Here is a 13481-nt window from a genome sequence, read left to right as displayed (position 1 = left end):
AGTAATGTTCCTCCGAAGGTGCAGTGCTCCCTCAGAACTGCCCATCCAACAGTGCAGTGCTACCCTCAGCACTGTTCCTCCGACAGTGCAGTGCTCCCTCAGTACTTCCCTTCCGACAGTGCGGTGCTCCCTCAGTACTGCCCCTCAGACAGTGCAGCGCTCAATCAGCACTGCCCCTCCGACAGTGCAGCGCTCCCTCAGTACTGCCCGTCCGACAGTGCAGTGCTCCCTCAGTACTGTCCCTCCGACAGTGAGCAGCGCTCCCTCAGCACTGCAATGGAGAATCAACCTGGATTTTTGTGCTCAGTCCCTGCAATGAGACTTGAACCCACAATCTTCTGACTCAGAGGCGAGGGTGCTGCCCCCTGAGCCACGACTGACACCATATATTCCAGGAACAGGCCCAGATATCACTTAGACAGACTTGTTTTGAGATCGATGCAGGTAATCTGTGTTGTTTTAGCACGGCACCATGAGCAGTCATGGAGTGACTCAGGATCTTGGGAGTTTGAAGGCCCACAGCCTCGGCTATTATAACCCATTAGGGCCGCTACCCTGCATTCAGGTGTTACACTCCCTTAGGGCATCGTACCCAATTTGGGCATCGCTGGCAAGGCAGGCATTTATTGCACATCCCTAGTTGCCGTGAGAAAATGGTGCCGTTTTCATACAACTGAACAGCCACTTTAGGGGGACTGGAGTCACATGTAGGCTCAGACCAGGTAATTTGTGAACCAATTGGATTTCCGACAACTGATTCCTGCATTTTATTTCCAGATTTTTTTGTTAAACTGAAATCATGGTGGGATTTGAACTCATGTTCTGTGGATTGTTGCTCCAGACCTCTCATTTGCTAGCTAGTAACACAATTACTGCACATTTCTGTCCCCAAATATACTGGATAACCCTCGTGGCATTTGTATCATTAGAAAAAGGATCTTTGAATTGGAATGAAGAATGGTGCTGTTGGAAGGTTCCAGAAGTTGTTGGACAATCCTACCTCAGCCGCACACAGCCTGTACTGCCTCTGGTCCCTCGCGCAGGGCTCCGCAATGGGATACCTGGGAATAAGGAACAGACAACAATCAGTGATAAACCCACGCCTCACCCACACTCCCCGATACTCCGGGATTTATTGCCCTCGTCCCATTGAGAGGCTCAGGGGCAAAGACCGATGAGCTCTGTAATGTATTTGCTTCATGGGTTCTTTGCTTAAGAATTCATAGCAACACATTGCTATTAAGAACGAGTTGGTTTATTAACAAAGGTTTAACAATCACACTACACGTTACCAGTTCATCCACCAGGCTCACAACTGCCTCCCTCATCGTGGATGACCGAGACCCAACTGACTGGCATTTTATTGAGTCTTGTGAACATCATGTGACTGGCTAAGCCACTCACAATGTAGCAGCTCTACAACTATTACAAACCTGTGAGCATATTCACAGGTGCATACATAACAGGTACTGACATTATCGGACTGAGACGGTGAGCAGACAAGGTCCATGACGAAGTTGCGATGCAGCGAGGATACCATCAGTCTCCTGGAACTTGCTCGATTGCCTAGGGGCAATCAGGGCGGGATTTCCCAGAGTTTTTCCTGGAATTGGACACAGGTCTCTTGCTGTGTTGCCCCTCCCCTCCGAGTGAGCATTCACTAGGGATCAGGAAGGGTGGTGCACAAGGTTACAAGGAGAGGGTGGGAGCAAGGAAGAGCAAAGGGATCGAGGGATGGAGGTGAACAAATCATTAAAAGCAGCATTACAGCTCAGCAAAGCAATTGCCTTGCGAACAAAGCTCTGGGATTTTTTCCAGGGGTGTACAATTCAAAAGTAAGGAAGTTATATTAAACTTGTATCGGACCCAGTCAGGCTACATGGAGCGCTGGGCACAGTTCTGGTCTCCATACTGTACAAAGGACACAGCACTGGAGAAACTGCAAAAGAGATTTACAAGGATGGTACCAGAATTGAGAGATTACAGCTATCGGGAAAGATTGAACAGGTTGGGCTTTAGTCTTCAGAAAAGAGAAGACTTGGAGGAGACCCAATAGAGGTCTTTAAAATTATGAATGGGTTGGACAGAGTAGATATGGAGAGAATGTTTCCACCGATGGGAGAATCTAAGACTAGGGGCCATGAATACATGATTACTGATAAACCCAATAGGGAAATAAGGAGAGATTTCTTTACTCAGAGAGTGGTTAGAATGTAGAACTCGCTACTACAGGAAGTGTTTGAGGCAAATAACACAGATGCTTTCAAAAGGAAACTAGACGAGTAATGAGAAAAGGGAATAGAAAGATGGGCTGAGAGGCTGAGATGAGGCATGGGAGGAGACTCGAGTGGAGCATAAACACCAGCACAGGTTGGTTGGGCCCAATGACCTGTTCCTGTGCTGTATATTCTGTGTTATTCAATGTAAAGTCTTTTCCAGACTTTCTTCTTGTCTTTGTGAGTTTTTAAAACTCGAGCTGCGTGCCAGCTGTTTGTGAATAGACGCCATGCTTTGAATTTTTTTTTAACTTGTAAACTCCCTTAGCACTGCACTGGAGTGACAATCTAGATTTTTGTGCTCAAGTTCCTGGAATGGGACTTGAACCCACAACCGTCTAACTCAGAGGCAAGAGTGCGGCCCACTGAGCCACCGCTGACAACAGCCATACAGATTGAGGGGGCACAGCCCATGGACACACTCAGAATGACAGCCAGCTGAAGTGAAGCTCACACTGGCACATTCCTGCCAAAGGTAGCCGGTGATTTCACCAACAGCACCTACACGTGGGGGTCAATTTAACTCCGGCCAATGGTGTCAAATGGTGAATACCGAAATAGGAGCAGAGTAGGCCACTCAGCTGCCCCCATCCTGATTTGCCATTAGCTTCCCGTTATACACCTGCCCAGAGGTCAAGTATCGTGGGGTCATGGGTTGTGAATCGTGGGGTCATGGGGTCGGGGATCATGAATTGTGGGGTCGGGGGTCGGGAATGATGGGGGACGGACTCTGTACCTGATCGAGCATCTCCGGACCCTGGTGGCTGCGCCCCCTCCGCACGTCCTGGAGCACGAGGACCAGCTGCTCCATGGGCTCCACTCAATACCCGATCCCGGCTCCTTCCATCCGGCGCCCTGCCACAGGAACACGGCGAGAGTGAGAGGGAGAAAGCACACACACTGATCCAAATGGCAGCAGCACACGCTACAAACACACAGCCGCCAACCGCTTCTCATAGGTCCCTTCCTCACAACTGGCATGGGGGGGAGGGGGTAATAACCAACTATTCTCTTTCAAATCCTGACTAACATGTTGTGGATTTAAAGCAATTTCAATTCTTATTACAGAGAAATGTTGAGTTTTGAAGGGTTTCAAGTAAATAAGGAGCAACTGTTTCCAGTGGCAGGAGGGTCGGTAACTAGAGGACATGGATTTAAGGTAATTGGCAAAAGTACCAGAGGCGACATGAGGAAAAACATTTTTACGCAGCGAGTTGTTGTGATCGGGAACGCGCTGCATGAAAGGGCGGTGGAAGCAGATTCAATAGTAACTTTCAAAAGGGAATTGCATAAATACTTGCAAAGGAAAAATTTGCAGGGCTTTGGGGAAAGAGCAGAGGGAGTGGGACTAATTGGATCGCTCTTTCACAGAGCCGGCACAGGCACGATGGACCGAATGGCCTCCTCTTGTGCTGTAAGATTCTATGATTCTATTCTACACGTTGACAGAACTATTTCGACTCTTGGTCGCTTTCCAGTGACTTTGGCTGGAAAATGTGCATCCGTCGCAGGATCTGGGCTGGATGTGAAGCCTCCTGTAGCCGAATATCCCTACTGAGACTCAAAATAAGGAAGTGCGGTCGGTGACTCTGGGGTTTCAGACTGTTCAAAACCCACTCAGAACAACCACCAAGCTTGAGGACTCGGAGTTTCAGAAATAATGAGCAGAAATAAATCAGTTGAAGGCGACAGGGTGCAGAAAGGGGGATTAATGGCCGACTCAACACTAACCCGCGGGGAGGGGAACGATGCGACAGGTGGAAACTCTTGCAGGTGAGCGAGTACTGTCTGGGCTTGTTTCCTCGACTGCCTGACTCCCTGCAGGCCCCCAAGGGCGAGTCGGTTGCCAGGGAAACAGAGGAGGACGTTCGATTGCACACAACGCCACTGTAGTATTTTCTCCATTTTCCCCGCACTTCTCCAGAAGCCAGTTGCTGGTTGATGCCACAGAACTATTCCCTGACCAGTGACCCCGCCCCCCGCCATTGCTGGAAAACGTGCGTCTGTGGCCATCGCCCGCACGTAGGTAGGAGCAGTATGGACTGTGAAACCTCCTGTAGCTGAATTGCCGATTGATACTCACTTAGGATCACAAACCCTCCAGGATTAAAGATTGATCTTTAATTACCGGTGTAAACCCGGGTGAGAAATCACAGGGCGTAAAAACATTTTGTGTTCTTTCTATTCTCTGCGAAGACTTTGGTTTACCAATTATAAAAATATTGGAGACGGGGAACAGAGGCTATTTGACCAGGTGGGGCGGTTGGAGGCGGGAGATCATCGCAGTCAAGCCTAGATGAGAACGAGCTCAGGTTTGACCGCGATGCCTACCATGGTCAAATAGCCTGCCATGCTCCCCGGTTAGGCATGCCCTAGAGGAAAGGCCACTTGGGTGTAGCAGTGGGAGGACGGACTGATGGTGAATATAGGGTGGCCACCTCTGGTTGAACTTATTCCTGGAAGTTTCATCACATGACCTCCCTCCGCTGTCTGCCCCACCCGGTCAAACATCTTATTTTCCCGAGTGTGTGCGCACATGCTGACGCCTTGGCTAACTCACCAACCCCCAGGGGTTAGACTTGGGGTCTTGCTGGTCAGCAGGGAGAAGTTCCACACCCAGACTGTGCATCTTTAAGGTGACAGAGTACGACCCCTCCACCCGCACGCTCGCTATGTCCAGACGTTTCTCGATTTATAAGGATTTGTTCTTGTCGGCTCGAGGCTTGGCATGGGACTGAGACACTCCAGGTTCCATCCCGGAGCTGTGCCGAGTTACCAGATCTCGGCTGAGGTTAATGTAAGAGGGTCATAATTCACCTGGTCGTCCTTGCACCTTGGGGAGCATCATAGACGAGCTTAATCTGGCCCTCACCTGATGCCCAGGTGTGAGGGCAAGCATTGGGCTCAGCTGCAACGCCTTCCACAGTTCAACAGTCCGCTGACCCTCACTGCCCAGACTCACCCATTAAGAATGGCCGCCCATTGAGATATCCCAGAATGTGTCAGCACCTTCAAGGGAAGGAGGGAGGGAATTCGGGGGCGGGGGTGGGGAGGGAGGAGGATTCCTTTTTTTACACAATCATTTGTCACACTGTGGGGAAATGAAATGAACTGAGGGAACCGCCCCGGAGACAACACTCACCCCCGCTGGTAACTGGGTGAAGGCGACTAATCCAAGCACTGCGTGAATCAGAAGTAGAAATCGAGGCCAAGGTCTGAAACAACAACCAGAACACATCAGAGCGACTGCCAACCCGCACCCCGCCGTCCCGCTCACACGCCCTACCCCCTCCTCGCTCCCCCCCTCCTCGTACTCCTCCCCATCACTGTATAACGCTGGGGTTCAGTGCTGTGGCAGTCTTTTATGGATTGTTCTGAAATGTCAACCCCAAAGTCAATGCTTTTTTAAAGATTGCGTTGTGCATGCATTTAATTCGGATAGATTCTGAATTAATAAAATATTCTGGATTACCCAAAACTAAATTCAAATCTCAGTTCAAAATGCATTTCTCTGTCAGATAATCTCACTCCATAGCTCTCTCTACACTGACCCATCAAACACTCCCAGGACAGGTACAGCACAAGTTACAGAGTAAAGCTCCTTCTACACTGTCCCATCAAACACTCCCAGGGCAGGTACAGGGGGTTAGTTACAGAGTAAAGCTCCCTCTACACTGTCCCATCAAACACTCCCAGGGCAAGTACAGCATGCGGTTAGATACACAGAGTAAAGCTCCCTCTACACTGTCCCATCAAACAGTCCCAGTCAGGTACAGCACGGGGTTAGATACAGAGTAAAGCTCCCTTTACACCGTCCCATCAAACACTCCCAGAGCAGGTACAGCACGGGGTTAGATACAGAGTAAAGTTCCCTCTACACTGTCCATCAAACACTCCCAGGGCAGGTACAGCACGGGTTAGATACAGAGTAAAGCGCCCTCTACATTGTCCCACCAATAAGCTTCAGTCCCAAATCAAGTTAAGCATATGCATCAGTGGGGCATTTTTCCATTACTTCGACCTCTGAATGAAATTACCAATTTAGAGGCAGTTTTGCAGTGTGTTTCTGCACCCAGTAGGAACTGGATTTGAAACTGTATCAAATTAATTTCACATGCGGCTCTTTCCCACATTACAACAGTGACTACACTCCAAAAGTACTTCATTGGCTATAAAGCAGTTTGAGACGTCTGGTGGTTGTGAAAGGCGCTATAGAAATGCAATCTGTCTTTTACAGACAATAGGCGGTTTCACCCCATCAGTAAGGGCTAGGCTGAACAAGGCTCCTTGAGGTGAGCGGCTCACATCAAAGCCAGTGCACACCCATCACAGGAAAACCACAGTATTTCCCAATCAGAGCATTGGCACTGGAACAAGCAGTAAAGGAGTTTCAAAGGCACCGCACTGCTTAACTATCTAAAGACTGCACATGCACAGGGCACTTAGAAAATCATAAAATGATTGTCAGAGTCAATGTGGTTTTATGAAAGGGAAATTGTGTTTGTGCAAGATAGATAAAGGGGAACCGGTGGATGTAGTATATTTGGATTTCCAAAAGGTATTCGATAAGGTGCCACATAAAAGTTCTTTTGTGGGATTGGAGGTAATGTATTAGAATGGATAGAGGATTGGTTAATGGACAGAAAATAAAGAGTAGGGATAAACGGGTCTTTTTCAGGTTGGCAGGCTGCAACCAGTGGGGTTCCGCAAGGATCAGTGCTGGGGCCTCAGCTATTTACAATCTATATTAATGACCTAGATGAAGGGACCGAGTGTAATGTATCCAGGTTTGCTGATAATACAAAGTTGGGTGGAACAGTAAGCTGTGAGGAGAACACAAAGCATCTGCAAAGGGATATAGATAGACTAAGTGAATGGGCAGTAAGATGGCAGATGGAGTGTAATGTAGGGAAATGTGAGGTTACTCACTTTGGGAAGACGAATAGAAAAACTATTTTTTAAATGGTGAGAAATTGGAGGCGGTGCAATGAAGGTTCACTACATTGATTCCTGGGATGAGAGGGCTGTCTTATGATGAGAGATTGTGTATAATGGGCCGATACTCTCTGGAGTTTAGAAAACTAAGAGGTGATCTCATTGAAACGTACAAGATTCTGACAGGGATTGACAGGGTAGATGCTGAGAGGTTGTTACCTCTGGCTGGAGTGTCTGGAACTAGGAGACACAGTCTCAGAATAAGGGGTCGACCATTTAAGACGGAGATGAGGAGGAATTTCTTCACTCAGAGGGTTGTGAATCTTTGGAATTCTCTGCCCCAGAGGGTTGTAGATGCTGGGTCTCTGAATATATTCAAGGCCAAGACAGATAGATTTTTGGAATCTAGGGGAATCAAGGGATATGGGGATTGGGCAGGAAAGTGGAGTTGAGGTCGATGATCAGACATGATCTTATTGAATGGCAGAGCAGGCTTGAGGGGCCGAATGGCCTACTCCTATGTTCTTATATCAAGCCTACAGGCTCCCAATCAACCCAAACAACGACTGACATTGTGTGAAAGAGGGAGATAAGGCAGCAGAATGAGTTAATGGTTAACCATCGCAGGCTCACTACCTCCGGCGCACTCTGTGTTGAACAGTGGAGAGTAAAAGGGACCCAGCACAGCACACAGCAGGTGCCACACACACACCCGAGGCTCCTCATTCACTGCAGAACGTATACTATCAAAATGCTAGCCCACTTAAGCCTCCTCAATGCTACTATATTAGACTTTTCTATCATTCCTGGCCTGATTAAGCCAATTTACGCACAGCAAGCTCCCACAAACAGCAATGTGATAACGACCAGATAATCTGTTTTTAATGCTGACAGTTGAAGGATAAATACTGGCCAGGACACTGAGTATAACTCCCCTGATCTTCTTCGAAAAGTACCATGGGATGTTTTGCATCCACCTGAGGCGCAGACAGGGCCTCGGTTTAACGCCTCATCCAAAAGACGGCACTTCCACAGTACTGCCCCTCCGACAGCGTAGCGCTCCATCAATACTGCCTCTCCAACAGTACAGCACTCCCTCAGTACTGTCCCTCCGACAACGTAGCGCTCTCTCAATACTGTCTCTGCAACAGTGCAGCACTCCCTCAGTACTGCCCCTCTAACAGTGCAGCACTCCCTCAGTACTGCACTAGGAGTGTCAGCCTAGATTTTTGTGCTCAAGTCTCTGGAGTGGGACTTGAACCTGCAACCTTCTGACTCTGAGACGTGAGTGCTACTCACTGAGCCACGGATGAGACTCCTAGTGCAGGACAGCACCAAGGGTGAAAGGAGGAGAGAAGCGTAAATCAGAAATAGTGATTCAGTGACGTCAAGCCTGGGTTTTAAAACGCTATCGTGTCCGGGAGAAAGGGAAGGCCGAGGGGGCCAATTCAGGTCATTCTGGTATTCTGTGGCGAGTGTCTCACCTCCTGACTCCCCAAAGCCTTTCCACCATCTACAAGGCACAAGTCAAGATGGAATACTCTCCACTTGCCTGGCTGAGTGCAGCTCCAACAACACTCGAGAAGCTCGACACCATCCAGGACAAAGCAGCCCGCTTGATTGGCACCCCATCCCCCACCTTCAACATTCACTCCCTCCACCACCGGCGCACCGTGGCTGCAGTGTGTACCATCTACAAGATGCACTGCAGCAACTCGCCAAGGCTTCTTCGGCAGCACCTCCCAAACCAGTGACCTCCACCACCTAGAAGGACAAGGGCAGCAAGTGCATGGGAACACCACCACCTCCACGTTCCCCTCCAAGTCACACACCATCCTGACTTGGAAATATATTGGCCGTTCCTTCGTCGTCGCGGGGTCACAATCCTGGAACTCCCTCCCTAACAGCACTGTGGGAGCACCTTCACCACACGGACTGCAGCGGTTCAAGAAGGCGGCTCACCACCACCTTCTCAAGGGGCATTTAGGGATGGGCAATAAATGCCGGCCTTGCCAGCGACGCTCACATCTCGTGAATTAACAAAACGTGAACTGATAGGGGTGGCACTGAGTTGCCCCAGATCCACCTAAGCTTAAAACAAAACTAAATCAGGATATTGTCAAAATCAAGTTCCACAGTTTTCAGATCCTGGAAATAATGAGGTAGAGTAGGAGACAGAGCATCGAGCATTGATGAAGCACAGTGAGTCATAAGAATATAAGAAACAGGAGCAGGAGTCTGCCATACGGCTGCTCGAGCCTGCTCCGCCATTTAATACGATCATGGCTGATCCGATCATGGACTCAGCTCCACTTCCCTGTCCGCTCCCCATAACCCCTTATCCCCTTATCGTTTAAGAAACTGTCTATTTCTGTCTTAAATTTATTTAATGTCCCAGCTTCCACAGTTCTCTGAGGCAGCGAATTCCACAGATTTACAACCTTCTGAGAGAAGAAATTTCTCCTCATCTCAGTTTTAAATGGGCGGCCCCTTATTCTAAGATCATGCCCTCTAGTTCTAGTCTCCCCATCAGTGGAAACATCCTCTCTGCATCCACCTTGTCAAGCCCCCTCATAATCTTATACATTTCGATAAGATCACCTCTCATTCTTCTGAATTCCAATGAGTAGAGGCCCAAGAGTCACGGGGAGAGTGTGTGGGACAAGATAGTTGGAGTTTAGGAGGGAAGACGGAAAATTTCAGAGTACAGTCCATATTGATGGAAACCTGAGAGAATGAATGCAGCCAATCAGCTTCACCGATCTACCCTGCTGATTGCACGAGACTGGTGCCTGCAGCACTGGGTGAAGTCGAGTGCTGGAATCAGCCCCCGGCAAGCTCCAACCCCCCTGCTGTAAAAGCTCCTTTTGCTTTGATTATTCCTGTTGGATCGCAGGCTGTAATAAACGAGCTGTTTCTTGTTGAACTCTTCAGTTTTATTGGCCTAAATCTAGGAGTGTGCCGTGTGAGAGGTTCAAAGTTTAACAAAAAGTCACTGAACATCTGCAATTGTCAGAGGAGGGGCTGGTGTGAGCTAGGGAGAGGTTAGCATTGAATCTCTGTGTTACAGTGCACAGGGCAACATCAGGGCAACAACTGGGGCAGTCCCCTCCTCCCCCACCCCACAGACTGGGGCAATCCCCCTCCCCACAGACTGGGGCAATTCCCCCCCACACACACACAGACTGGGGCAGTCCCCCTCCTCCCACCCCACAGACTGGGGCAATACCCCCCCCCCCACCCCACAGACTGGGGCAATCCTCCACCCCACAGACTGGGGCAGTCCCCCCCCCCACCCCACAGACTGGGGCAATAACCCCCCCCCCCACACACACACACACATGCACAGACTGGGGCAATTCCCCCCTCACAGACTGGGACAATCCCCCACCCCACAGACTGGGACAGTCCCCCCCCCCCCCACAGACTGGGACAGTCCCCCCCCCAACCCACAGACTGGGGCAATAACACCTCCCCCCTCCGCCACACACACACACAGACTGGGGCAATTCCCCCCTCACAGACTGGGACAATTCCCCCCTCCCCACAGACTGGGGCAATTCCTTCCCCCCCCCACAGACTGGGACAATTCCCCCCCTCCCCACAGACTGGGGCAATTCCTCCCCCCCCACAGACTGGGGCAATTCCCCCCACCCCCACAGACTGGGGCAATTCCTCCCCCCCCCACAGACTGGGGCAATTCCCCCCACCCCCACAGACTGGGGCAATTCCCCCACACACACACAGACTGGGGCAATTCCCCCCTCACAGACTGGGACAATTCCCCCCCTCCCCACAGACTGGGGCAATTCCTTCCCCCCCCACAGACTGGGGCAATTCCCCCCCCCACAGACTGGGGCAATTGCCCCCCACACACACACACAGACTGGGGCAATTCCCCCCCCCCACAGACTGGGGCAATTGCCCCCCACACACACACACAGACTGGGGCAATTCCCCCCCACACGCACAGACTGGGGCAATTCCCCCCCACACGCACAGACTGGGGCAATTCCCCCCTCCCACAGACTGGGGCAATTCCTTCCCCCCCCCTCCTATAGACTGTGGCAACTCCCCCCCCTCCCTACAGACTGGGGCAATTGCCCCCCCCCCCCCCACACACACACACACAGACTGGGGCAATTGCCCCCCCCCCCCACACACACACACACACACAGACTGGGGCAATTGCCCCCCCCCCCCCCACACACACACAGACTGGGGCAATTCCCCCCAGACTAGGACAGTTTCCCCCGGGATTCTGCAGACTGTATGTGGTGAGCTGGACGTGGGATCAGAGCCCAGCACAAAACCAGCCGGAAATGGCAGGTCAATAAAACACAAACCATTCCGCCAGAATAACCCCAGCCTCAGACGCGGGGCAGTCAGTAAGTGGAGAGAAGGGTTCATGGAGGAGATGGGTCAGCACATGTCCATCAAACCCCCTCATCATCTGATAGAGTCCGGGGTTGAAACATTTCTCTTCCAGACACTGACACACCTGCTCTTCCCTGCAGATTCCAGGTGAGAAGGGGAGAAACACATTTTAAGCGATGATCAATAATAATACAGCAGCTCCTTATGTCCGCACTTTGCCTCTCTACAGTCAGAAATCTCAGTCTCAGCTGTTCGCCACCCTGTTCTGGGACACACACTGAAAGCAGAAATCTAAAGATCACACACTGGTAACCAGGTAGACAGACAGAGACACTCACACACACAGAGACAGAGACACACACACAGACAGTACCTGTGTCTGGGGAGAGACATGGTCCCGCAGTGTCCAGCTCCAGCCTCTCTCCCTGGGCTGTGGATGGCAGTCAGTCGGGGTGTGGGGTAGAGGGGTTAAACCCCAAACTTGACAACAGGAATGTCACTGCAAAATCCCCGCTGATGACCCAGCGCTGGCCGCTCACACGATGCTGGCACACTTTGCATTGTAATCAATCAGTATTTGCCCAGCAAGCCCGTGTTCCGCAGCAGGCTAAATATCGCTGCTCTGGTCTTTCACTCCAGAAAGCGCTGGTTCCGCGGTCACACTTTCCCCGTCTGCAACCAACAAACACATGGAGAGCAGTTAGTGCAAAACCACCCGGGACATCAACACCCGTCCTGGGACAGACACACAGACCCAGGACAGGGAAACCGCCATACAGACATCCCAACAGTTCATCCTGTGCGCGGCAGCTTTTAGAAACTTTGCCCCCAAAATCTTCACATTATCTGAGTTTTAGAGATGATAGAAATCTCTCCCTCCTGGTGGATGTCAACTGTTCTCTATGGCAAACCTTTTCTCTCCTTCCCTCTCCCTCTGTTTCTCTCCTTCCCTCCCTCTCTTCCTCCTCACTCACTCTCCTTCCCTCTCACCGGTGCTCTTCCTGACTGATGGTGAATCAGATTCGAAGCTCCGCCCATACCTCCTTTCTCAGGTTCGAGATGATCTGGGCAAAATAAATCATAAAACTTCTGCACACAATCCGGTGAGGCTTCGAGCTCCGGCCTCTCTCTCTCCCCTCTCTCGATCTATCTGTCTCTCTCTCTCTATCTGTTTTCCCATGTTTCTCATTCTCTTGGTGTGCCTGTTTCCTCCTAGTTACCTCTATTTCTCACTCTGGTTTGAAGTCTGTGAGACGGGCTGTAGCCTCACTGAGATATAAACCCTTCAGTCAGACCCCAGCATCTATCTCTGTGGGCAGTGTGAGATATCTGGGAATTAAGGGGGCACATTGCCTGCAAAACAGGAAGTGCTTTGGGACCCTGTGAAAGGCAAACTGGCCACTTTGCACTTGGGACATTTACATTCCGGGTGCCCTGTCAGTTCCCGGTGTGAGTTTTCCAATCCAAGGCCAAATTAGGGCCAGTTTGGTGCCCACTGGAGCCGCAATTGAGATTGCGCAAAACTCATTTCATGCCGAGACCCTCAGAGCACTCAGTTTGATATCACACGACTAAGGGAAGGGGATTGAAACAGATCACTCACACATACACATTAGCAAAATACTGCGGATGCTGGAATCTGAAATAAAAACATAAAATGCTGGCAATACTCAGCGGGTCAGGCAGCATCTGCGGAGAGAGAAACAGAGTTAACGTTTCAGGTCGATGACCCTTTGTCAGAACTGGAGAATGTTCGAAATGAACAGATTCTTAAGGGGCACTGAAAGGGGGAGGGGAAGGAAGAACAGAAGGGAAGGTCTGTGATGTGGGGAAGACAGGAGAGATTAGAGAGACAAAAGGAATGATGGGCGGACTTGAGATGGTAATGGCAGC

General features: G+C 50.5%; 1 protein-coding gene across 3 annotated transcripts in view; it reads right to left on the bottom strand.

Moving 5' to 3' along the window:
- Positions 1–13481, bottom strand: part of LOC139234044 (ADAMTS-like protein 5) — a 60094-nt gene that overhangs the window by 46048 nt on the left and 565 nt on the right. For 2 of the 3 annotated variants that reach the window (XM_070864910.1, XM_070864912.1), the window contains exons 1-4: positions 11962–12519; positions 5419–5491; positions 3013–3131; positions 1001–1061 (exon numbers count right to left, since the gene is read on the bottom strand). In XM_070864910.1, the coding sequence (XP_070721011.1) occupies positions 1001–1061; positions 3013–3131; positions 5419–5491; positions 11962–11981 (273 nt within the window). In that variant the 5' untranslated portion in view covers positions 11982–12519. Of the gene's footprint in view, positions 1–1000; positions 1062–3012; positions 3132–5418; positions 5492–11961; positions 12520–13481 lie in introns of those variants that run through there. The other variant, XM_070864911.1, reaches the window with a different exon arrangement.

The sequence above is a fragment of the Pristiophorus japonicus genome, chromosome 21 (genome assembly GCF_044704955.1).
Source record: "Pristiophorus japonicus isolate sPriJap1 chromosome 21, sPriJap1.hap1, whole genome shotgun sequence".
NCBI classification, from domain to species: Eukaryota; Metazoa; Chordata; class Chondrichthyes; family Pristiophoridae; genus Pristiophorus; species Pristiophorus japonicus.
Note: the sequence above shows the minus strand (reverse complement) of the source record. Positions and strands in the feature narration are given on the sequence as shown.